General features: G+C 42.4%; 1 protein-coding gene across 2 annotated transcripts in view; it reads left to right on the top strand.

The window, feature by feature from the left end:
- The window catches only part of phldb2b (pleckstrin homology-like domain, family B, member 2b), an 85053-nt gene that overhangs the window by 44674 nt on the left and 13865 nt on the right, over nucleotides 1-26514 (top strand). The window contains exons 7-20 of one of the 2 annotated variants that reach the window (XM_061238644.1): nucleotides 233-502; nucleotides 4003-4152; nucleotides 6631-6768; nucleotides 9544-9681; nucleotides 11183-11338; nucleotides 14265-14375; nucleotides 14762-14851; nucleotides 15274-15408; nucleotides 19383-19559; nucleotides 20136-20330; nucleotides 22014-22160; nucleotides 22360-22459; nucleotides 22598-22612; nucleotides 25487-25682. In XM_061238644.1, coding sequence (XP_061094628.1) covers nucleotides 233-502; nucleotides 4003-4152; nucleotides 6631-6768; nucleotides 9544-9681; nucleotides 11183-11338; nucleotides 14265-14375; nucleotides 14762-14851; nucleotides 15274-15408; nucleotides 19383-19559; nucleotides 20136-20330; nucleotides 22014-22160; nucleotides 22360-22459; nucleotides 22598-22612; nucleotides 25487-25682 — 2018 coding nt within the window. The remainder of the gene's footprint in view (nucleotides 1-232; nucleotides 503-4002; nucleotides 4153-6630; nucleotides 6769-9543; nucleotides 9682-11182; nucleotides 11339-14264; nucleotides 14376-14761; nucleotides 14852-15273; nucleotides 15409-19382; nucleotides 19560-20135; nucleotides 20331-22013; nucleotides 22161-22359; nucleotides 22460-22597; nucleotides 22613-25486; nucleotides 25683-26514) is intronic. The other variant, XM_061238645.1, reaches the window with a different exon arrangement.

The raw sequence follows: 26514 nt of genomic DNA, 5'->3' as shown, positions 1-26514 counted from the left end.
TGGGTCTGCTGGTTTCCATTATTACTCTGCTCTTAATTCATCAATAAGAGCAGTTTATTACCTCACCTGGTTACCTGGGTCTCAACAGGTTGCTGATTCTAAGTTGAAAACCAAAACCAGCAGTCCCAGTAGCTCTCCAGGACCATGGGTGGAGACCCCTGTTGTAGAGTGCATGTGTATGTAGAGTTTGCGTTAAAAAAAGCGGGCCTTTTTCCTCCCCCCTGTGTTACAGGAGAGGCAGCGTTTGCAGACGATCCTCAACCTGTGCTCGGAGCTGAAGAAAGACCAGGGAGGCTCGGTCGCAGCCGACCTGCAGAAGATCAACAAGGAGCTTGAGAAGTTGCAGGTGTCTGACGATGAGTCGGTCTTCTCCAACACTCCCAGCGCCACGCCTGAGAGCGGCTACAAGCCCCCGGACCGCCAGCGCAGGAGCAGCGGGCATGCGGAGGGCAGCACCCCCCGTGGCTCAGCCCCCTTCCCACAGTCCCCCGAGATCCGCACGGTGAGCACCGGCTCGTTGTGTGAGAACATGTCACTTCCTGTTCCCAGCAGTAGGAGCAATTAACACTTACTGAATATCAATTTACACTTACAATATGGCCAATATTGTAAGTGTATAATTACTGTAAGTGCACAGGCAGGCATGCAGTTGTGCTGGGCAGGTTTTTGGGCAGGTGCCATACGCCTGTAAGAGAGACTGCAGAGGGTGAAATGGTCAGAACTGCGCTTACATTGATGCTGATCTAACTTGGAGAGGGAAATTGAGGGATGGAGGGATGGAGGGAGGGAGGGAGGGAGAGCCGTGGAAGTCATGGTCAAGCACTTTTTTACACATGCCATGCATAGTTAACAATTGTACACACTGGAATTTAGGAACCATGCATTCTGTACACGTTGCATACATTTCATGCACATTTTTGAAAAATTACACACATTTGAGGTGGAAATGTGTGATTTGAAAGTCTTCTGCACTTTGAATTACATAAATTTGTATGTGTGCGCCTGTCCTTTTGTATATATGTCTACAGTTATGCATTTGTCCAATTTGTGTGCATTTTAATGCATATGTTTGTGTGCACGTGTTTATGCAAGCAGGAATGCGTGCTTGCTTTTTCATTTGTGCATTTGTTTATGTTCATTTCTGAATGCGTGGGTGTGCTAGTATGTGTATGTGTATGCTATGTGTGTTCATGGTTCTGTGTGCTTGTTTGTTTGCTCTGCTATCTGTCATTCATGCATTTACTGTGTGTGCGTGTCAGAGGGAGAAATCAGAGCGGTGAAAATCCGGAGCACTCTGGTGGGGTGCAATTGGACACCCACATGCTTGACCTTTCACCCATGAGTGGCTTCCTCTGGTATAAGTTGAACTGTAAATATGTATTATTGTGCAAGCCATCGTAGCATATTGATTTATGCTAAATATTTCACTTTAAAATAACATTGTAGCTGTAACATTTGTCAGTGTAAACACATATTTTATGACAATGTTATTTTAACCCTCCAACATACCAGCCCCCTTAAGAATCTGCAACACCATACAGCTTCTAAATGCAGGTACACCACAAACCTTCCAAATATACAAAGAACTTTCAAATGTATGTACACCCCCACTCAAAAGTTTGGAATTACCTTGCCTTTTTCTGCTTTTTGTCATTTTATATTTTATTTTCTGTTTGTAATCAAAAAATGCACACATGGTCAAGCTTCACACAGACTCAGAGCTTTTATTAAAAGGTATTTTTATACATTTTGGTTTCACCATTTAGTAATTACTGTAGTAATTACTTTTTACTGTAGTCCCCCATTTCAATGTTTGTGACAAATTAACAATGTCAAATAAGAGCCATGTTTTGTATTTGGTTGCATATCCTTGTCTGTGGCCTAACAACATCATCAGAGTTTGGATATCTTATTTTCAGGTTGTGCTAAGTGGTACTAAAACTGCTTGCATCTATATGGGATGGATTTGGGGGTGGACCTATATTAGTCTGTAAATTATGCTGATACAGTATGGAACACATCCGATAAAGTTTAATAGCAAGTCATCAAGGGTCCAAGGTGTCCAATAAGCCTCAAACCATCATGCTGTTGCCAGATATGCAGTAGATACTACAATAATTGTTTTTATTTTCCTGTTGAACTGAATGGAAAAAATATTCAGGAAAAAAAATTCTTGTAATTTTGAGTTTGTACAACTACACTTACAGTGTATTTTCCAAAACAATGGCAGTCACACACTCATTTATATTACAAATATAAATAATTAAGTAAAGTGTGATAGTAGAACAGCAGTAGCACAACTAAATAGAGGGATTGCAGTGCATTCTGAAGTCCTTACCCAGACATCTGTGGAACTAGCTTTACTTCCATCTGTAATGGCTTAACACAGATAATTCTGCAGTATTGAATGATTTAAGGATACCTGCTAAAACCCCCTCCTCTTTTTGATTTTTGACTTCAAAGGACATGTAATCCATACAGTGGAAGGGCCTGTGTTTTATGTTCATGGCAGATATATGTTACCAATAAGCAGGGTGTATATCTGGCTTGTTTGATGGACAGCTGTTGACCTGGTCATAGCAGTTCAGCTCACAGCAGTCAGTCTGCAGTGTTTCTTTTGGGTGAGAGGGCACAGCATAGCAGTGTGTGAAGGGAGGAATGGTGTGTTGTGCACTTCTAGAATTAAAAAGTCATTCAAATTAATTCAGAAAACATTCACAGAGCCAGTATTCCATCTAATGTAATGCGGCACGACTTTGATTCCCCCATAATTAATTAAATACTGCTTTCGTATCTCATATCCAAAATTAATAGGAAGTGGAAACCAACATTTGACTGCTGTGAGGAAATAAAAAAGTTGAATAGCTATCCAGTGATGGAGTTTTCAGATATGAGTGCATGAAGTCTATTCAGTAATTCCTTTGGGTAATTTTAGTTGTTGGACATCAATCAATCAATCCGTTTTAATTTGTATAGCGCTTTTAACAAAGGGCCTTTGTCACAAAGCAGCTTTACAGAGAAACTGGTCCCCATGAGTATGCCTAGGGCAACAGTGGCAAGGAAAAACTCCCTGGCTAACAGGAAGAAACCTTGAGCAGAACCGTGCAGACTCAGTAGGGGAACCCATCAGCCGCTGGTTGACACCGGCATTGTTTAGAGTGACCAAGGCATTGTTACTGAGTGGCTGCTTCACTATTACAGTGTTGCTCTCATCCATATTGTTCTGAGCTGAGAAAAATGGACTAGTGTCCCGAGTGGTGGGTGGACATCAGGGAGGATGCCTGTCAAAGAAGACACTGATTGATTGATTGATTTAATTTAATTAATTGAAATTCTTTATTGACAATGTCAAAAGGATAAAACATAATAAAGCCCTAGAGCTTATTTCCATTGTGGTCCTTAAGGTGTAAGTGTGTATTTGTCTGGAGGGCCATGACTTCTTTAACTGGTGTAAATTTGCTCATTTTACAACCTCCTTTGTCAGTGTAGTTCAGTGATCTTCATTCCTTATTTAATGTACTTAATCATATATTATCTGACATGTGTATGAGTACTGGCTACAGCTGCAGACTGCAAGTGTATCTGATGATTTTACTGTGCTCAAGTACAGGCTTGAACCAGGGTAATTTATAGAGCTGTCAGCAAATTAAAAACAAGGCAATTGGTTGGAACAAAAACCAGTATGCAGGGGTTGCGTACCCCTGGTCTGCTGGTTTTTGTTTTTGCCTTAATATCAGCAACCAGTTCAGACCCAAGAAACCAGGTGAGACGAGTTAACGATGTAATTAACTGCTTTCATTGATTAATTCAGTGCTGAGTAACAATGAAAGCCAGCACACCATGACTAGGAATGAAGGTCCCTGGTGTGTTGTTCAAGCAAATCAGGGCAGGAACTAAGGACTGAAGGATGAATTTTCATGTGCGATGAGAAACTAAGATTGAACATTGAGTCCGGCAGCCCTGAAATGCCCTGTTCGGACCCAGACCATTTGTGTGTATCAGCAGGGGGTGGTGGAGACTCCAGATGATGGGCAGCTAAAGCAGGAGGCAGCCCGTATTGCAGAGGAGAGAATCCAAGTGCTGCACAACTTGGAGGAGCTGGAGCAGAAGATCAAAGACCTGGACAACCAGATGGAGGAGTCTGTCCAGGAGGTAGGTGCGCAAAGGCAGCAGAACTTTATTTGTATGGGGGGGGGGCTGAAATACGTAGCTAGACACCAAGAACTGTAACTGGCTACAGGGGTCAGGGGGCATGCCCCCCAAATACATTTTTTAAAACTGCTGTGAAATGATAATTTTTGGTGCATTTTAAGGGGGAAATACTACAGATTAGCCTACTGAACAAAAAGGCTGGGAGTTTGTCACAGAAAATATTGGCTGAAGTGGCAGAGCAGTCAGCACAATCTGTTCTGTTGAAAATAACAGAAAACTGGAAAGAGCTGAATAAATAATTATTTTGTTGTGTAAAGCCTGGTGAATGATTTGCTTATCCACAGTGTTTACCATAACACACACCACAAACAACTGCATTATGGTGAAAGGTTCATCGAGATTTAGCAGATTTCACCGTTTTATTTTTCTCTTCAAAACACTGCTAAAGTCATGTAGAATTATGGCAACATGTCTAACTCACAATTTAACTGCAATAAATTAGCAGGATTTCATACAGTTTTTCCCCTGGCATTAGACATTTTTTTACTGACAACGTTGTGTCTTTTCAGCATATTCTTGCATGTTATATTTTTTACAGTGCATGAGCAGAACCTGCTATCTGACGCGTCTGCCTTATTAATCTCACCGAAGATGGTGAAGTAGGTCGGCTTTGTTTAAATGAACCTGCCCGGTGGCATGCTAGTTTCAGAGCATAAGTTCCTTTGGTTACTAACATAGGTTTTCTCTGGTCCTGGTATTTTGAACCGAAAATTCTGATTTTCCTAAATGTAGATTTTAATGGACACTGGGGGTGGGTGGACTTGCTAAAATGTTTTCACACGTCTCATCATTTATTCAGTAGGCTGCTGCTGTATCGCCCACTGTTGTAGGCACGTTTGTATGTCTGGGTTTGGTGGCAGAATGCCAAGTTTATAGTTTGAGTGTCTGGCTGAATGAAAGTGCTGATACCAAGGCTTTTACCGGGAAAATCGCGTAGTGAGTCTAGAATAATAGTGGCACAACATCTATCGTTCTGATCAGGGGGGCTGAGGCGGCACCCTGTATGTGCATGTGTGCATGTATTTTGGATGCATGGTGCATGTAATTATGGCGTCCCCTGGCTGTCATGGGGCCCCAAGCAGCTGTATACACATTGGGTCAGGTCAGCTCTGTCCATACCAGGTCAAATATAATTGTTTTGGATTCAAAGACTTTCTGTGCTTGAATGATCTTGTCGTGTCTAGGAAACGACAGAGTCCAAATCTTCAATTTGTCGAAAAACATCTTCGCGAGGGAAAAGACGACACCAGGCAGCAAGATCTTCAGGAAAATCAGACTTTATTAGCACACGTGCATAAAGCCGGATCAGCTCTCCAGAACTGAACCCCGACTGGCATTTGTACACCCATTTTATACACAGTTACTCCACCTACAACTCCTCCTCAAACCTCATTCTGGCAAATCACCCACACTTTTCTTATCGTAACTCCTCCCAACGCTCCTCCCACAACGTCATTGTGGCAAATTGCCAACGGTCCTTATGCTCTGCCAACTCTGTACAAAGTTCAGGGCATTCTGCCAACTACGTGTCCTCACTTCACCCCGCACCTGCTCTTGGCAAACTACCAGACCTCATAAAGTTCTGGATGCCCTCCCTCTAACACGTCATCCATACACGTCACTCTGTATCTTTCGCTTTTATAAGACGAACTAAGCAGCAGTAATCATTGAAAATATACAGACAAACTAAACATTTAATTAATATTCACTTCTAATATACTTTTCTAATATACAGACATACTAAACATTTGATTAATTATTCTCTTCTAAGGGAATAAATGTACGTAGCATTCTTTGCTCTCATTTCAACAGTTTTCACTGTGGTTTCTTGCGTTTTCATAAGCTCAGCTATAATTAATGTTCTAGGTCAAATAGATACACTCCTGGCATAAAACATCGAGAGTCCCGGAGAAATCAGCTGTACAGTCATATCTTGCTCTGCCCGTGTCCTTGACAGTTTGGTCTACACAGTTCAAGACGGGGCCCCCCCCCCGCCAGCTGGCTGGGCTCACTGTGTAATCCTAGCACAATTTAGCAGTTAATCAGTTTGAAACTATACAGGGTACATATCATACTTTAATACAGATATATTGATAAACTTTTAGCACACATCGTCGAGAGTTTTGGAGGAACCAGCCTGCTCACTAAGGTGGAGTCTGATTTTGATTTGTGATTGTTTATCATGCTTTTAGGAGGGAGATCTTTCGTTCTGTGAATTTTCCCCTACAATCTTACCTGGGTGCAACTGAGCCACCAAGGAGTTTGTTTTACAGCATTTCATCAGTTCCAATGCACCAGGCAGGCTTAGTAAAGCTTAGAAAAGTATTTGAATCCAAAACAATGATCTATTTGACCCAGATCTGGTCCTTACCATTTCACACATTTACAGCTGGTAATCACACTCTGGTTCTCCCCCAGATGGAGGTGGAGCACGCTCTGCTGGAGGGGGAGCAGCAGGCAGAGGCCTCCCAGCTGCAGCAGGAGAAAGAGGTGCTGGAACAACTTGGTGAAAAACTGGCGAACCTGGAGAAAACTGTTCAGGTGGAGAAATCACAGGTAACCACACCCACCTCCCTTCAGGAATATGTGGAAAGCAATAGCAAAGCTTTGTACTCTGGGTAATGAGCTTACTGTGGAGGTTTACACTGATGCAAGGTAGGAAACTACATTAGCTGCTGTAAAGATACATGCTATTTACAGACATGACTTGCTAGCTCATGTAATGTTTGCTTCAACAATTTCAAATACCGGCATTTACGGATGACTCATTTTACAGTGAAGTGTAATGATGTGCACCTCCGGTTTGGAGCAGTTAAGTGTAAAAGGTAAAGTGGTAAAGTGGTCCTCTTCACATGATATCAAGGCTAAATATACCATAGAGCAGCCTTCAAAGACTGAGCATTGGTAAGGAGGGGATTCTATGAGTTAACATTGACCTACGGGGTTGTGTGTGATTAGGGTGGCTGTTCTATTTGTAGACAGAGCAGTAGTAACAGATGAATAACACCAGGAGCTGTGCAACATGAGAGAGCCAGCTGCACTGGCACGCTCTCCAGAGGAGTGAGAGGTGGGGGGCGGTGTAGAAGGCCGCCCATCTTAGTATTGCACAGACTTGTGGTGCCAGTGGGGTATGAGTACAGGTGTGTAGATCGGAATTCTGGGCCCCCTGAAAGAAAATTGCAGTGGGCCCCCATTTCCATTTTTTGTTCATATATACACTCACTGAGCACTTTATTCATGCGATTATCTAATCAGCCAATTGTGTGGCAGCAGTGCAATGCATACAGTCATGTAGATACGGGTTAGGAGCTTCAAATAATCAACCATCAGAATGGGGAAAAAATGTGATCTAAGTAGCTTTGACCCTGGAACGATTGTTGGTGGTTTGAGTATCTCAGAAACTGCTGATCTCCTGGGATTTTCACACACACTAGTCTCTAGAGACTAGAGTTTGCTAGGAATGGTGCAAAAAACAAATAAAAATCCACTGAGCAGCTGTTCTGCAGACAGAAACACAATGAGTGATGTCAGAGGAGAATGGCCAGACTGGTCAAAGCTGACAGTAACGCAAAGGTAACAGTAACGCAAATAACCACAGTGGTATGCCGAAGAGCATCTCTGAACACACAACGCATCATAACTCTATGTGGATAGGCTACAGCATTAGAAGTCTAAAAAATAAGTCTAATAAAAACCTAATAAAGTGCTCGGTGAGTGTTTTTTCTTCTTTTTTTTTCTTATGTTTGGTAAAGTGCTGGGAGAGCCTGTTAACTCTCTTACTGTGTGCTCAGGGCCTGTTTTAGGACATGGCCTTAAGGAACACACAAAAAACTTTATTTTGTGGTTTTGTTTTTTTCTTTTCTCTTTTCAAAGCTCAGAGTGAGCGCAAGCTTATACATTTGCATGTATGCAAGTGACATGTGGCTATGTCATGCATTGAACTGAAGGAGGCTTTGCCTTGTAACCTTATGGACAGAATTGAATGCTGCAGATTTCATTCAATAATCCAGTGTCTAGATTATTTTGATAGCACCATTTTCTACTACCTTGACCATGAATGTTGTTTCCAGCTGCAGTATGTCTATTTTTGGATAATGATTATGAAGAAATAATAATTAATGACGATTTGGTGATACCCTTAATTTCATTAGTTACGTTTTTATTTTGTTTTAAATTAAATGATGACAGTAGTGCTAATGATGGTGTGGTTCTGATAATGAAGACTAGAGTATTTAGATATGAGTATTTTGTCAGGTGCTACTATAATGACTGAAATGATAGAAGGCAATGGCCTACGTTACACAAATTTATCAACAGATTCAATCTTGTGGTGCATTACAATGCCTTTTCCTCTCATAGTTTAACATATTCATGCTTATTAAATTATCCTGTGTGTGGTTTGGTATCATCCCATCATAGGCGACTGTTTATTCATGTGCTAATTTGAGTGCAGACAGTGACAGTAATGTGAAGTGATAGTGGAAAGGCTTAATAGTAACACTACTGTCATGCTCTGCTTTTTACTGCTAATCGCTACTCATGATATTCTTCAAAATTTTCCATCGACTGTTAACAATTAAACTTGTTTCTTAAAATTATTATTACTGTCTAGATAATTAGATGGAACATAGACTGGGCCAATTTTTCCAGTACTTAGTGACATCTTGAATAATATCCACCTTAGACTGCTTGGAAAGTTTCTGGCTTTGTAGGCTTTGAATGTATTCGACGCCTATACAATTATTATTGGCCTACTGAATGAGCAATTTGTATTATACTATTTCATATACTGTACGTAGCTGTTTGAACAATTAATTTGAAGCATGTTTCAACAAATGGGGGGGGGGTGGGAATTTCAGAATATTCCAAGGCCTTAACTGACAGGGACCCTCAAAAAATATTGGAACATAGGATTTGGCATACCATACTGGTACTTCTGAAGCTGTCTCAGCTTTTTGGACATGTGGAATTGGTTCATATGGTGTACATCAGACCTGGGTGAAATACACAATTGTTTTGGATTCAAATAATTTTCTACACCTTACTGAACTTGTGGTGTATTGGAACCAATGAAATACTCTCAAAAAATGCCAACCTTCTGGTCCTCTTGATTTGAATCCCGAACCAACTATTTATTTGACTCAGGTCTGGAGTACATATAGGTGCCTGGAGAAGGGTTTTCAAATTACTTGGCTCTCACCTATGCCCCTTTTCCCCATGTGGACATGTCTTCCATCACTAACTAACGGCCACCCACATAATGCCTAATACCTCCAGCCCTGGCTGTGCCGCTAACGCTCTCTCCCCTGTGGCTGTGTCCATCCCGGCCAGCTCTCTCAGTTCAGCGCCCAACTGGATGCGGAGAGGGCAAAGGTGGAGAGGCTAGCTGAGGTGGTCTCTGCTCAGAAGATCCAGCTGGACACCTGCCCCGAGGCCCAGAAGGAGCAGCTCCAGCTCCAATTCTTCAGGGTCAGTAGCTCCTGACTCCTCTTCCCTGCTCCTATATCTTGCTAGTTAACCCCTACTCTTCCTCTCACCTTTTTATTAAACCATTCAGTCCCAAGAATGCCATACAACACTCTCAACCTTATACCTTTTCAACCAATTAAAATCACTGCTATACTATTGTTTTGAGCCCATATTAAAACCCTACTCAATTTTCTCAACCAAAGCCAAAACCCCTTGGGATTTGGGTGGAATCACTTCTTATTGGGCTTGGAACTGAAAGGGTGAAACTTTAGGGTGCTTTCTTAACCTATCCTCTTACAGTGCCACTAGACTCTGCTGTCAGATATGCGCATTGCATCAGTAGTGTTGGGAGTGGGGGATCCTGAATGCTAGAAAGATACATATAGCAGTGATCTGCTATCAGTACCTCCATCTTTTTGATGGTTTTTGTATGATGAATGGTGGAGTCTGACTGGTTCTAATGAGTCGGTGATTGTCAGGAAACATTATGTAGAAAGTCTACCCATTACATTATCTTTAATAATGACTGTGGCGTCACCAATAATAGTCCATCTGCATCATCATCATAATGTATTAATGTACTGAATATTTGATCAATAAGCACCTTTTACATTTACATTAATGGCATTTGGCAGATGCTCTTATCCAGAGCGACATGCAGTTGATTAGACTAAGCAGGAGATAATCCTCCCCTGGAGCAATGCAGGGTTAAGGGACTTGCTCAAGGGCCCAACGGCTGTGCGGATCTTATTGTGGCTACACCTGGGATCAAACCACTGACCTTGCATGTCCCAGTCATGTACGTTAACCTCAACCTATACAAACTGAGAACAACTGAGTTTCACATGTTGATTTTATATGTAAGAAAGCCAGCCAGAGACTGACATTGAAGTGGTTTGCGGTCTGTAGCAACGTTTTGGAAAAGGTCTACATTGGTCTGACAGAGAGCATCCTTGTGTTTAGTATCTCTGTCTGGTATGGACACTTGACATTAGTAAATAAAAACAAACTGACCAGGACTGTCAAAATGGCAGGGAAAGTAAACCACCAGTACAAGTCATTGGATGACCTTTACAACAGGGGTGCAAACAGTCGTTATCCGAAACATAGTTTTTTTTAAATGAATTTTTTAGGTGAAATGATAAGCTCAGTTTAAAAGAAATGCACTTTCACCACCGGTGACAGAATGCACAAATTGGTCTGACAATTGAAAGAAACAATCTGGCTGCGTAATTGGAAGTTAAGAATGCAAACACCACAGGGAATTGAATGCCACAGTATAATTATAGTTATCAAAGAATTTCGGTGTGTTTCAAATCTGTAGCTGTGGTTCACTTATGGCTTATTGTATGGCGTTTCTTAAGGTTCAATGAGGACTGCATGTTTATTCATTGACACACAAATTCAAACTACCGGCAAACTGGACATAGCTTTCCATTATGCTGTATATATACAGTCGCCTCCAAAGGTCTGGTGATTTGACTTGACTTGACCTATACAGGACACAGATGCATTGGAGGTGGGGAAGAAGAGGTTTGAGGACCTGGAGTTCCAGCAGCTGGAGCGTGAGAGCCATCGCGATGAGAATAAAGAGACAGTGAGCCAGCAATTGCTTAGAGAGATTGCCGACTACCAGCGCAGCACTGTCACAGGCAAGGTATGTCACTGCAGCTCCCTTTATTTTTCCTATGTCACTTCTGAGGTAACCGATTTGTCTGACCAATTTGTCTGAATTAAAGCAGTTCTGCAAACAAGAGTGGGCTAAAATACCTCCACAGCGATGTGAAAGACTGATTACAAAGACGGTTACAATTATTGGTTGGTGCAACCAGTTCAGTTTAAGGTGGCAATTACTTGATTTAGGTTTTTTCATTAAATAAATTAAATGGTTATTTAAAATGTGTTTTGTGTTTACTTTGTTTCCCTTTGCCTAATATTACATTACATTACATTACATTATTGGCATTTGGCAGACGCTCTTATCCAGAGCGACGTACAGTTAATTAGACTAAGCAGGAGACAATCTCCCCTGGAGCAATGCAGGATTAGGGGCCTTGCTCAAGGGCCCAATGGCTGTGCAGATCTTTTTGTGGCTACACCGGGATTAGAACTACCAACCTTGCGTGTCCCAGTCATGTACCTTAACCACTACAGGCCGCCCCTAAAAGTTGGGAATTGAACCACCAAATCAAACAATATCTAAAATAATGAAATGAATACAAACATAAGAAATGAAGCGACAAACAATAATTCTCATTCAATCAATATAAAAAAATCTAATCATGTTCATCCACAAGTGCAAGTATACAGCGAGCTCGAGGTTTAAGAAAAAACGTATTTAAGCCTCTGTGACCTTTCTATGAACTGGGCAGCTAAATTACTTGTAATCATGTAATCACCTTACTTTGACTCTGCCTCCTATTCCGTGCTGCTCTGCTGCTGCTGAAGCTCCTCTGAAGACACCTTTGAAGGATAGTGACTAATCAGGCAGCGAGGCACTGAGGCAACAAGGCAACGGGGACACAGAGCTCAAATGCAGAATGCAGTTTAATGAAACCACACAGGCCTCTTAAGCGGCTGGGCCTGATTACCCCTTATGAGCTGCTGCTCTTCTGGATGCCTTTACTCTCCAAGCCTGTCGGAGGCACTGCTTCTTACCGTATGCACCTAGAATGATTCACAACACATTAGTTACAGAGGTTCTTTATACCTAAGGCTCATAATTTTCAGAATTTTTCAGGTTTCTTTTTTCAGTTTTAGAAAACGGATGAAAAACGTGACATTTAAATGACATTTTTTAAAAACTGAGTCCCGAGGCGTTTGCTTCCTTTATTGCACTGAATAAAATTACATGAACTCCCTTGTACTATCAGCTTTTCTCTGTGACTATGTTCTCCACTCACTCCAAGCCTCACTTACACACACGGACCAATCGGAACACTCAAAACAGAAACAATACAACAACCCCCACGATTCCCACTTTTAAAGCTGCATACTCTCATTTACCAACAATGGCAATCATCCAGAGAACCAAATCTATTATGGATTTAAAATCCAAAAACATTTAAAAGGCGGAGAAACATCAATAAGAAAATCTAAAAGCTGGGTGAAATCCGAACTGTCCTTTTTTATAATCTGGGAACTTTTGGAGGAAAACTGTCACGTTTCAGGTCTGTCTTGCCATGTTTTATGTTTATTCATTTTCTCTTAGTCATGTATTGTCTTATCATGTATTATGTTAGTCTAGGTTCGTCATGTTGTTTCGTTTATTTCTTGTTACGATTTATTTTCTCGCCATGTCTAGTTATGTTTTGTTACGATTATATTACCTTGTTATGTTGAGTGGTTATCGTCTTAGTTTCGTTTTGTGTTATGTTTTGATTCATGTTTATTGCGTAGACTGGTTACTGTTTAAACATACACTTTTACATGTCTTTCCGCAAACCTTGCGTTCCGCCTTTTCTCTCTCTCTTTCTGTCATTCACACCCTAATTGTTTCCATTTGTCTATTTACTAAAACTACTAACGCTAGATCAGGATTGGGTAGAACTAACAAACTAATTATGTGTTCATGTTACCTTACGTTTCTCGTGCATGTAATTTACTAATTTACTAATGCTAGGGCAGGATAGGTTTATTACTAACAATTACTAATTACCTTGTTAAACTCGTCATCCATCGCACCTGTTTTTCATTTCCTTTCTGCTCTCTAAACTAATTGTCTACACCTGTCTACACCCGCATTTATAGCCCAGTCGCGCAACTGTTCTTCGCAAAATTGTCTGCCTCTTGTTATCAACGCAACTCTTGAGCATTATTTACTGATTGATTCACGTTACGATCCAAGCCTGTTTTACCGACCATTGTTTATTGATTTCTGTTTCGTTGACCATCGTTTGTTTTTTGACCACGTCTTCGCCTATCGTTTTTGTACCTTTGCCTCACTGATTGTTTCATGGTTTCGACTTCCGCATCGCCCTCGACTACGACTCTGCCTGCCGTCCGCCTGTACCTCTGCCCCGCTGACGGCTCTCCTGCTACCGGACCTTCCTGCACGTCTACCGACTACGAGTTTGCCTCTTCCCTCGGCACCGTGCTTTTTGTTTGTTTACTGTTTGTTTGGCTGGATCTACGTGTATGGACTTTGCTTGTTTTGACTACGCTTCTGGGATTCGTCCCGAATAAAGCCCTGACAGAACTTTATCTAACCATTGTTTCTGAGTGGTGCATTTTGGGTCCAACCCCCACGCACCCATCTCAAAAACAGGTAAAACCAACAATGAGGCTTATTTATACCCTCTAAGTGGGACTGTGCAAATGTGTGCATGCCAGATGCAAGGAAAAACACCTTATTCAATAAGAAAATAAAATTCTCATTCTTCCTATTTGTAATGTTTCTTGCTGAAGGCCTGTAGGAGTTGGAGCTTTCTAACCTGTAAGATATTTTTTTATGTGGCTCACCCAGTCGTCCCCTTTCATATAGAAGTTATAGGCCATGTTGAAAAACAACATTATTTTGTATAATCTGAAATCTAGGTTTAATGTGAGGTGTGCTTTGTTTTTGTTTTTTTTGTCTTGCCTAGGAAAGACTCCTGGCCTTAAAGAAACAGTCAAACCAGATTACCCAGCAGGCCCAGTTGGAGAAGGACACATTCCTGAAGGAAAAAAACAACCTCTTGATGATGCTACAAAGGGTACAGGCGCTGAATATTTTTTATTCTGAATGTGATGTGGGGTGCATGTTAGACCTGGGTCAAGTACGTATTGCAATTGGATTCAAATACTTTTCTTGTTTAATCTTGACTGGTGCAATTGAGCCAACCTAGAGGACCAGAAGGTGGGTTTGTACTTTTTGAGAGCATTTCATAGGTTAAAATACACCAGACAAGCCCAGTAATGTGTAGAAAACTATTTAAATCCAAGACAGTTGCATATCTGACCCAAGTCTGGTGCATGTAGAACGTCTCTAGTAGGGAGACAAAGTGAGAGGGCACTGATGACAAAATAGAGTATTGTTGGCTTGCTAAGCATAGCTACCAGCAGCAGGTGAGTGTGACCAGCCTGAGCCTTTGTCTCACAGGGTAACGAGAACTTGGCTGGCCTGGAGAAGAGGTACACTCAGCTGACTGGTGGGAAGGGTTTCCCCCTCAGCCCCCTCAACTTGAAAGAGGTACAACCAATCCAGCTGGCTCACCTCACCCTCCACCTCTACCTTCTCTCTGACCCTTGCTGTCTCCCAATCCAAAAGTTATTTTTGCTGGGACGTAACAGACAGTCTTTCTTTCCTGCTGTGCCGCACTATTCTGTGCATCGGACTATACTGTATGTGTCTGTGTGTGTCAGTGAGTGAGTGTGTATGTGAGGTACACAGAGTGTGTTACACAGTGGGGCCACATTGGGGTATCAGTGTCAGTCTGGTGCGTTTATGTGTGAATGATTCTGTCCAGTGCAGTCTGCTCCTGCCTTCTCTAATGGCAGCCCTCCACCCCACCCTCCACGTGAACCACCTTATCCATGTCTTTTGTGTGTACCCTGGTGTGTCTGGCTCTGTAGCGGGCTGGGAAGAGGTCATGCCCGCTCTCTTTGTCCCAGGATACACCCACATTGGTTGACACGTGCACGTCTCAGACAGCGACAGCCCGCCCCCACGTCCTTCTGGCCCCGCCTACTGTCGCCCCGCTTGCCTTCTCCTCTCTCCTGTCCTCTCTTTCTCTGAAGAACGCTGAGGTATTGTGGCCCACTTCTGCTGCTGAGCTGATAACAGTGGGCTCATTTCAATTACTTATTTCAATTTTTTCTACTCCTAGCTCCACCCATAGGGAGAGGCTAGAAAAAGAAGCTAAAAATAGAAGTGAAGATGGGGAAATCCAGAAAATATCCGCAAAGGATGAGCTCATGTTTCCTAGCTCAAAGCCAAGACTGGGTTTGATTCCTAGCTTCCTAGCTTCTACTACTTGAAGGAACATTTAATGGATTGGAACATCCATAAAGATGGCAGACCTCTTCCTATTTTTGGATCAGGAGCAAGGAAAATAAAAAAAGAGGAGTGAATAAGTGATTGGAATGAGCCCAGTGAATTACAGGGACCGAGAGGGACTGACAGAGCATAACTCTACATATGCGCATGAGCAGATCGACAGACAGGCAAAATAATATAATCATAAACTATATTTTTATAGCACTTATCCAAACTGTTACACAAAAATACATCACTCTCAAAACACTCTAAAAGTAAAAAAAAACTCAAACAAAACGATGAAATACAAAAAATAAATGGTAAAATTGGTTAAATAAAAATAACAGCAAATGCATAGGCTGGAGGGCACTAGCTTAAGGAAGTGTATACAAACTGTCATGCTGCGGGACTGAGAAATGTACTGAGATGGTACCTACTGCTACTGAGACCGATTAACATGCTGACACACACACAAAGCATGTTGCTTGATGCCTGCTCGTCTGACTCCCTGGCCAACTGCCCAACCTAGTGACCAACTGACAGACAATCAAAGCTAAAATGACAGTGGCAGTCTTTTTTTATTTACCTTTATGTAACCAGGTAATGTCTCATTGAGATTAAAATCTCTTTTACAAGAGCGACCTGGTCTAGAAGCAGCATATAACATGAAGTTTCATACAGATAACAAACATTTATCACAGGCTATCTAGCTATAGACCACACAAGCACTGTTTAAAACAGCAAAAAACATTTAAAATGCTGAAATATTACAGTCGTTTATCAATATTTTCAGAAATCCGTGTGCAAATGTATGTGTGATTGGAAACGAACTAACAAAAATACATTGTCACTAACTTGCCAGATTTCTGAAGCATGAAGTTCTGTTATTGGAAGTACAACAAGCCAAAAGCATACACTGATCAGCCACAACATTAAAAACCACCTGCATAAAACGGGTTTTTCCCAATGAAAAATGCTTTATTATAGACATAATTCTATATACACTATATGCATTGTTTTGTTATTTAAATATCTTGGTACTATGGGTATTCATAATCACGTGTATCGTAACAGGTGCTCCAATTTTTCATATAAAAAAAAAAAGACCCGCCATATTTAAAAATGCATGGGATCTATTCAGACATTAGTTTCACCACATGCAGTACCATGTAATTCCAATGGCGGGAAGAAGGGTGAAACTGATATATATTACATGCCATGCATTTTTAAATATGGTGGGTGTTCTTTATTTTTTGTTAACTATGACAAATTCTACAGGTCCTTAAGCATATGTTAAGAGTTTACAAGATTTCCATTTTCGTTCAAAAATGAAACTTTTGAATGCAATTAATTCACTTATGCATACTTATATAAGCAGATAATCATGTCATATAATTAAATATTAAGTATAGACTATTGTATACAGTTTAAAGCAGTGAATTGTCCGAGCTAGGAAAGACTAAAGTCTGGCAATATAGCCTAGCTGTTGTACACCTTTTCTCAAATAACACGCATTATGCCACAGGTAAAAGGATAATGGTTTCACATTTGGCACTTTCCTTTCCACAGTGAAGCCTGCAAGGCAGCAGTTTCAGCTCTGCCAACCATAGATTATGTGTAGATATTATTAATTCGCTAACAGCTTTCATTTAATGTGTTTTTATCAAATGTGTCTGTATTTATTTGACTGATCTAGCTAGTTTGCTAAACCCGTTGCTATTAGTTTACCATTTCGACAAGCTGCTGCCTTCCAGGCTTCACTGAGGGAAGGAAAGTATACATTGGGCTGGAGGAACGCATTGACAAATTATAGGAGAGACGCTGCTGTCTGGAATCCCACCGGAGGGTGACAACAATAGCCTTTAGTTACGTATTCCTTGTCCTTGCAGAGAGCCAGACGGAGGTGTCACAAGCCTCAAACAAAGTGATTATTTGGCCATGCTTGAAATCTTCTAATAAAGCACAAAATGTAAAGAGGTCAGCCATAGCAACAAAGCCTAATGCTGTGTTTATGTCATATCGGAATTACCAAATTACCACCTTCCGACTGGGGAAAAACAGTTCACGTCAACTTCTGACATTAAACATGAGGCAAAAACCAAAACGAATAAACAAATAAACACATTAGCCACATGTCATGTCACTTCTATAGCCTACCATGATGTTTGCATGTGCAACTTTTAGGAGCGGCCTGTAGTGGTTAAGGTACATGACTGGGACACGCAAGGTTGGTAGTTCTAATCCCGGTGTAGCCACAATAAGATCCGCACAGCCATTGGGCCCTTGAGCAAGGCCCTTAACCCTGCATTGCTCCAGGGGAGGATTGTCTCCTGCTTAGTCTAATCAACTGTACGTCACTCTGGATAAGAGCGTCTGCCAAATGCTAATAATGTAATGTAATGTTTAAGGTGCATGACTGGGACCTGCTAGGTCGGTGGTTCAATCCTCGGTGTAGCCAAAATAAGATCCGCACAGCCGTTGGGCCCTTGAGCAAGGTCCTTAACCTCGCATTGCTCCAGGGGAGGATTGTCTCCTGCTTAGTCTAATCAACTGTATGTTGCTCTGGATAAAAGTGTCTGCCAAATACCATTATGTACATGTAATGTAACTAACTTGAACGTGCCGTTATTGTTCGTTGTTTCTTTTGTGAGCCTCACCAAATAAATCGGTCATTGAAGATGCACTCTTTCCAAATTAGGCTACATGCCCCATACCTGTTTTATGGAATTTATGTGCAACTGCACTTAATTAATCAAGATTACCGGAATGAAACCCATTTTAATGTTGAATCCTGTGGCGTTTTTATATGATCTAAATAATTATAATATCCAATTGGCATATTAAAATAATTTAGCTGCTCTAAATCAATATAAAAAATGAATTAATCGAATAATAAAATAACAAAACGTATTTTACAGCTGTGCACTTTCATTCCCGCGCACAATACGAACAGCTGAGGCCACTCGTGAAGTTCCTTCGGCTCCTTCGAAAAAGCTTTGATAAATCCCACATTATTTGTGTAAATGCATTTCCAATGGATTCATGGTGAATTTTGTTCGGCTCACGTTGGATAAACGAGGCCCATTGTGTGGAATAATGTCAAGCTTGTTAGCTAAAGATCTCCTCTGGATCTCTTTCCTCTATCCCATTTAAGTGTCTTATTAACATTGCTCCTGTTGGAAGGTTGGAACTTGGATAAAAGGGCAATATAATCAGGGTCACTTCAACCATACCATGTTCATGCATGCTCTGAATAATGGGTGTCACCACAAAAGAACACGATTTTCAGCTTTGATGCTTTGTTCAGTTGTGACTCGTTTGTCGTCATCTTCAAATGTCTGTCTTCTCTGGAGGTGACAATATTTATAGCCCTTCAATAGGACTTTTCCTAATTGGAAACTGCCATCTTTCGAGATGCAATGAAAGCACCATAATAAAAACACCCCAAACTGTTTCTCCTGCTCTCCCTTTCTCTCGCTCCCTCCCTCTCCCCAAACTCTGTCCTAGTCTTCACCCTCTTCTTTACCTCCCCTCTTCCCCTGCTCCTCCCTCCTGTCATTCCCCACTTTCTTACCCCAGTCCCCATTCTACTGCCTTCTCCCTCTTCCTGCTCTTTCACCTCCTTCTGCCCCCTTTTTCCTGTAGTCTTCTCCCTTGTCACTCACTCATCTGCCTGTCACTCTGCCGTTTCTCCCCCTCACGGTTAACACCCCTCCCTCCGCTCTTAACTGGGTTCGTTCTGCAGGGTTATGTCACAGTCAGTGAGATCAATGAGCTCTATGGGCAGACCGGGGTTAACCACACCCCCCACGGCCAGGCCACGCCCTCCTCTGACAGCCGCTCCGATGGGTCTGAGCCCAACCCCAGCCCTGACGAGACCAACCCCCAGCAAGCCAGCGTCCCCCCACAGGAAGTGGCCGAGGTGTGTGTGCGCGTGCGTGTGCGCGTGTGCTTGTGCGTGCATGCACATGTTGTCTTAAAACAGGGGTCGATGATTTTAAGCATGGCTCACAATGTTATGATCAGCTCCCTAAAGGAAATACATCTACAGACATGTATATTGACATTGTTAAGAATGTGTATCGTGGCTCGTTCACTCAAGTAATCTGTGGAAAACAGCTCACAGACCCTATAGCAGTGCCAAATGTGGAATGGATCTACACTGCTACAAGGCTCCCCCATCTCTTAAATTTGCTGAACAGCGATAACCAAACAGTTAGAGAGCTTGATTGAGCTTCATTCTTTTTGGACATGAGACGTCGCAAGGTTCCTCTTGCTAGCAAGTCTGACCCAGGGTTTTTAGGCTGTATTTGGCAATTGGTATTTGGTAATGTCCACAGACTAGTGATAAAGGGTAGGAATGCCAAAATTGTGGGCAAAGCTCACAGGATATTGCTCAGCGTCGGCAGTAGCCGCTATATTTGGTGTGTGTGTGTGTGTGTGAGATATTCCCTTATTCCTCCTGCTCCAGTGTTAACTCTCTCCTCTTCCTCTGAAGCTCACTCTCTCCTGTCCTCTGGTGGGCGATGAGTGCAATCGCCCACTGTCCTCCTATCGCCCTCCCTCTCCTCGCTTGGTCCCCAAGACCCCCTCTGTACACTGGCCTGAACACATGGTGACATATGTTGACCCTTCGCCTTTCCCTGAATCTCCTCCTCCTCTTCCTGTCAAAAAACACCGCCGGCTCAGGCAGGTAAAGAGCACAGACACACAACTGTGTACATTCTTTAATGTATTTGTCTGAATACATTATCTTACCTGTGAACACACACACTGTGTAAACACTGGCCTGTGCACTGGACACAAACCTGAATATGCTCTTTTTTCTGGGCAATAAACACATACCTGTGTAAATTGTCTTCAAAATTATTGCCACACTTCATAAGATCGAAACAGAACACATACAAGACTGTTGATTTTGAGTGTTGCGATTTTTCAGTCTTGGGGTCAAAGTTTTAAATGTAAATTCCAACTGACCCTGGATTTTCTTAAAGTTTAAATGGAATGTATTAAACCAAATTTGGCTATATTCAACTGATTGCCTTCATAGGCAACTATGTGGTGCATTCTGGTACTGCTGAGTGCATTACGATTACAATTCAAATAAAAGGTTCTGAAAATGACCATAAGTGTTTAGTGTCATAACTATCAATACATTTTGTTCAGGCATGCTGAACATGCATTAGGTATATTTCCTCAGACTAAATCCCCTATATGACAGATCAGAAACACTGATGGGGTTGTTATGGCCTGGGCATGTATGGCTGCTGAAGGTACTGGTACTGGGGTCAAAGTTTTAAATGTAAATTCCAACTGACCCTGGATTTTCTTAAAGTTTAAATGGAATGTATTAAACAATTTGGCTATATTCAAATGATTGCATCGTTTGTGCACCTTTGATAACTTTGCTCAGTCTAACTAACTTGATAGATAGCTATCCAACTATCTGACAAAATTTCCAATGATTTCTACTAAGGAAATCATTGTGTGTGGGAGAAGGGACTGATCTTGTGGTGTGTGTGAGTATGTGAGATGAAGAATCTTAAGGTGTGTGTGTTAGATGGAGGAATTGATCTTAATGTGTTTATGTGCTAGATGTAGAGAGGTGTGCGTGCGTGCGTGCGTGCGTGCGTGCGTGCGTGCGTGCATGGGTATGTGCGATGGAGATGGAGATAGATGGAGAGATGACTGATGTTGTGGTCTTGGTTAAATGGAGAGATGTTGAGCAGAGAAAATTCTTCACTTACAGTTTAATAACCAGTCACAACAAGTTACTGTATATCCAAAGAAATAGTATTTATTTCCACAGGAAAATTCCAGCACTTACTGGAAGGTGGACAAGCCTGAATTGAACAAGGTGGGGGACTGTCCCCTTTTGTAATCAGAAATGACATGCATAATTCCACATTGATTGGTACATTGTTATGACATAAGCTATATAGTAAAATTTAACAAGGTAATCATATTCCTTGATCATCTAGCACACATTGACCTCAAACCATCAATGTTGGAGATGGAGAGATGATTGAATGTGAGGTGTGTGTGTGAGATGGAGAGCTGATTGAGTTTGAGGTGTGTGTGTTAGATGGAAAGATGATTGAATTTGAGGTGTGTGTTAGATGGAGAGATGATTGAATTTGAGGTGTCTGTCTGAGATGGAGAGATGTTTGAGTTTGAGGTGTGTGTTAGATGGAGAGATGATTGAATTTGAGGTGTGTGTGTGAGATGGAGAGATGATTGAATTTGAGGTGTGTGTGTGTGAGATGGAGAGATGATTGAGTTTGAGGTGTGTGTGTGTGAGATGGAGAGATGACTGAATTTGAGGTGTGCGTGTGAGATGGAGAGATGATTGAGTTTGAGGTGTGTGCTCCTGCAGCATTTCCATGCTAGAGAGGAAGCGAGGAAGAGGGCAGGGAAGGATGTTCCTGCCCACCTGAGTGACACTCTGCCCCGCAAGAAGACCCAACAGGCCATCTCCCCACCCTTCAACAGTGCTACCCTTGGCCGCAGTACCATCTCCAAGGTCAGGAACATGGACATTGTGTGCATGCGTGTGCATGCCCATGATTGCATGCTCTTATGTGTGGAGTTCCTGCCACATGATTGGCTGAAAAGATATTTGCATTAACAAGCTGGTCTACAGGTCTGCCTAATAAAGTACTCAGTGAGTGTATGACACACTCTCCTCTTCTCTTTTCTGTTCTCTCTCCTCTCTCTCTCAGGCTCACCTCCCCCTGGTGCAGAGCTCGAGTTGTAGCAGTATTCTCCCCCGCTCTCTCACCCTCCCATCTAAAGACATGGAGCCCTGTCGCATATACAAGGGTGAGACTTCACCCCCTCAGACACACTCTCACCTCTTGCCCGCCTCTCCTCTTTCTACACTTGACCTCTCCTCACCTTCTCATCCCCTCCTCTCTCTGACTCCTCCTCTATCCCCCTCCCCCTTTCTCCACCCCTCAGGAAAGGCCAAAAAAGGTATGTGATGCTACTTCCTTAACTAACATGGCATTGGCTGGTGAGTATCATTGCTATTTTTGCACCCAGTGTGAGTCTGTCTTTCCTTGTGACATAGTGGATTGTTTGCCTTTGCAATGTGAGGGTCATTGTTTGTGAGCTTGGCAGTATGGTCTGTCTGAAGCATGTCTCACAACAACAGTGCTCTTATCTGACATGGGTAACTCCGGGGGTCCATTAACCAAAAATTTCCCATCATTTACCGATTTATATAAGCTTTGACGGAAAAATCCAAATGCCAAATGTAAACGTGGAAATTGAGCACACAGGTTGCATCAGAGGGTATGGATTGGCCTAACTTGAATGATGCACACAGGCTACAGAGGCTACATGCAGTAAATTAACTGGGGGAAGCGATAGTTAAAACAGTCTGCGACACACTTGATCACTTCATGGCCTAAATATAGGGATTATTATGGATGAGATGACAAAAATGACTGTCAAGATGTTGCTGATCATGTAGGATTATGCTTCATAATGAAGGAAATGTGAAACTGCCTTCATAGGCAACTATGTGGTGCATTCTGGTACTGCTGAGTGCATTACGATTACAATTCAAATAAAAGGTTCTGAAAATGACCATAAGTGTTTAGTGTCATAACTATCAATACATTTTGTTCAGGCATGCTGAACATGTACATGCATTAGGTATATTTCCTCAGACTAAATCCCCTATATGACAGATCAGAAACACTGATGGGGGTGTTATGGCCTGGGCATGTATGGCTGCTGAAGGTACTGGCTCACTTATCTTCATTGATGATATAACTGCTGATGGTAGTAGCAAAATGAATTCTGAAGTGTCATTGGCTTCACTACTGTGCAGTCTCTGGCTCCACGGTTTTCAAAGTCTATGGATGTAACAGGCACTTGGTCCATATTTTTTCTACAGTCAATGGTCTGCACCCTCCCAAACTGGTAGATGGGAATAATCACTGAAATTGAGGCTGACAACCCAGATGATCACATCCCTGATTATGTCTCCAAGCCCTAAATCGTATTGCTTGGTTGAATATAGCCAAAAACGAGGCATTAAGAGACATTTCTGCATTGTTGGACACTTATCCCCTTGACTGGAGAAAAGTTAGGAGTCACAGTTCCCTCGACTGGCAGCATTAACAAAACGCTATTTGTCATTTGCTGACCATCGGTGCTAAGTGCATCACAGCAACGTGTTTGAGACGGGTGCGTGGGGGTTGGACCCAAAATGCATGACTCCGAAACAATAGTAAAATAAAGTCCCGTCAGGGCTTTATTCGGGACGAATCCCAGGAGCGTAGTCAAAAAAGCGAAGTCCATACACGTAGATCCAGCCAATAAAACAATAAATAATCAGAAAACACGGTGCCGAGGGAAGAAGCAAACTCGTAGTCGGTAGACGTGCGGGAAGATCCGGTAGCAGGAGAGCTGTCAGCGGGGCAGAAGTGCAGGCGAGCGGCAGGCAGGGTCGTAGTTGAGGGCGATGCGGAAGTCGAAACCATGAAACAATCAGTGAGGCAAAGGTACAAAAACGGTAGGCGAAGACGTGGTCAAAAACAAGCGATGGTCAACGAAACAGAAATCAATAAACGGTGGTCGATAAACAGGCTTGGATCTAAACGTGACCTCAATGGTAATAATGCTCAAGCGTTGCTTTGACGGACAAGAGGCAGACAATTTCGCAAAGAACAGAAGTGCGACTGGGCTATAAATGCAGGTGTAGACAGGTGTAGACAATTAGTTAGAGAGCAGCAAGGGAATGGAAAACAGGTGCGATGGATGACAAGTTAACAAGGTAATTAGTAATCGTTAGTAATACACCTATCCTGCCCTAGCATTAGTAAATTAGTAAATGACATGCACAAGAAACGTAAGGTAACATGAACACATGATTAGTCTGTTAGTATTACCCAATCCTGATCTAGCATTAGTAGTTTTAGTAAATAGACAAATAGAAACAATTAGGGTGTGAGTGACAGAAAGGGAGAGAGAGAAAGCCGGAATGCAAGGTTTGCGGAAAGACATGTAAAAGTGTATGTTTAAACAACGACCAGTTTACGTAACAATAAACATAAATCAAAACATAACACTAACAAACTAAGACGATAACCACTCAACATAACAAGGTAAAATAATCGTAACGAAAACATAACTAGACATGACAAGACAATTTATCGTAACAAGAAATAAACTAAACAACATGACGAAACTTGACTAACATAATACATGATAAGACAATACGTGACTAAGACAAAATGAATAAACATAAAACATGGCAAGACAGACCTGAAACGTGACAGTGTTCTCATATCTCACATCCTACCTACCTATCGAGGTGGCCTACCAAGGAGTATTGCGCATGCAGACATAATTTGTTTTGTGTATAGTAGCAGAAAATTCATGCTTCCTTTGCCTGGATTTTTCATCAAACGTTAGTATTGCATTGTGAATGATTATGACACTATATTTGTTCACTGTGTGATGCACAGTGGCTTAGCTATGTGTGGTGCTGGAGATTAGTTTTTGTTTTCTGTAACGTCATGTGGTTTCTTTGTGACATGTGCTAGTGCTGGGTGGTTTCCCTTTGTATTGCACTGGCTGTTTTCTCTACACGTGATGCTAGATGGTTTCTCTGTGTGTGACACTGACTGGTTTCTCTGAGCGTGATGCTGTTTGGTTTACCTGCATGATGCTGGCTGGATTCTCTGTTTGTGACACTGGCTGGTTTCTCTGGGCTGGTTTCTCTGTTTGTGACACTGGCTGGTTTCTGTGTCTGTGTGTTTGTGTGTGAGACGCTGGCTGGTTTCTCTGGGCTGGTTTCCCTGTTTGTGACGCAGGCTGGTTTCTCCTGTTCAGGGCACAGTCAGCACCACGTGAGCGAGGAGCGCAGGCAGCGGCTGAACGAGCTGTGCGGGCGAACCGCCTCCCAGTCCAACGTCTACCTGGACTTCCACTGCGGAGACAACGGCCTCACCTACGACACCATGAGCATCGACAGCTCCGACAGCATGGACACCAGCATCTCCGCCTGCTCCCCCGATAACATCTCCAGGTGAGGGGGGAGGCGCTGTTTCATTTAAGGAAGGACTGCTTTTAAATGGTGGCTGGCTCCGGTGCATACTTGTGTGCTCAACTGTTCTTTAGCAATAATAATAATGATATAATTAGTTATTTACCTGATGCTTTTATCCAAAGTCACTTCCAGTAGATTAGACTAAGCAGGGGACATTCCCCCATGGAGCAAGGAGGGGTTAAGGGCCTGAAATGTGGCATACTCATCTGGGAAGTAGAGGGAATGCGTCTGTGCATGTGTATGTGCGTGACCATGTATGTGTACCTACTTCGTCTCATGCCCTGTGTGTGTGTGTGTGTGTGTGTGTGTGTGTATGTGTGTGTACAGTATCTGTGCACACTCCAGGCAGTGGTATGGTTATAATGAGACAGGCATGCGGGATTAATAGGAAGTGTCTGTTGGGTTCTGGGTCTCTCCCCTCGCTGAGTTAGGTGAATATAGGCTCGCTCCCAGCGGCCTGAGAGTCCGGTTACACACCAGAGCGACTCCCTCTCTCTCTCTCTCCCTTTCTTTGCATCTCCCCTTCCCTCTTTTTCTCTCTCCCTCTGCTCTCTCTCCTTTCCGAGTCCAACCATGTCTTCCGCACAGGGCACACCATGCTGGTAAGAACTGTGTGGAGCTCTACCTACAGATAAGGAGGGAGGGACAGGGTGGCAGAGGGGAGGAAAGAGACGGAGAGAAAAGGGATGGAAATGGAGAGAATGAGCAAGAAGGAAAATATGTGCAAGATGCGCTATCATCATAGTGTCCCGGAAATGTTATGGTGTATGTGTTTTTGTTTTTTTGCATGTGCATGAGCGTTTGTCTTTTC

This window comes from Conger conger, chromosome 4 (genome assembly GCF_963514075.1).
Source record: "Conger conger chromosome 4, fConCon1.1, whole genome shotgun sequence".
Taxonomy (NCBI): domain Eukaryota; kingdom Metazoa; phylum Chordata; class Actinopteri; order Anguilliformes; family Congridae; genus Conger; species Conger conger.
The sequence above is the reverse complement of the archived record's forward strand: the minus strand, read 5'-3'. Positions and strand labels throughout refer to the sequence as shown.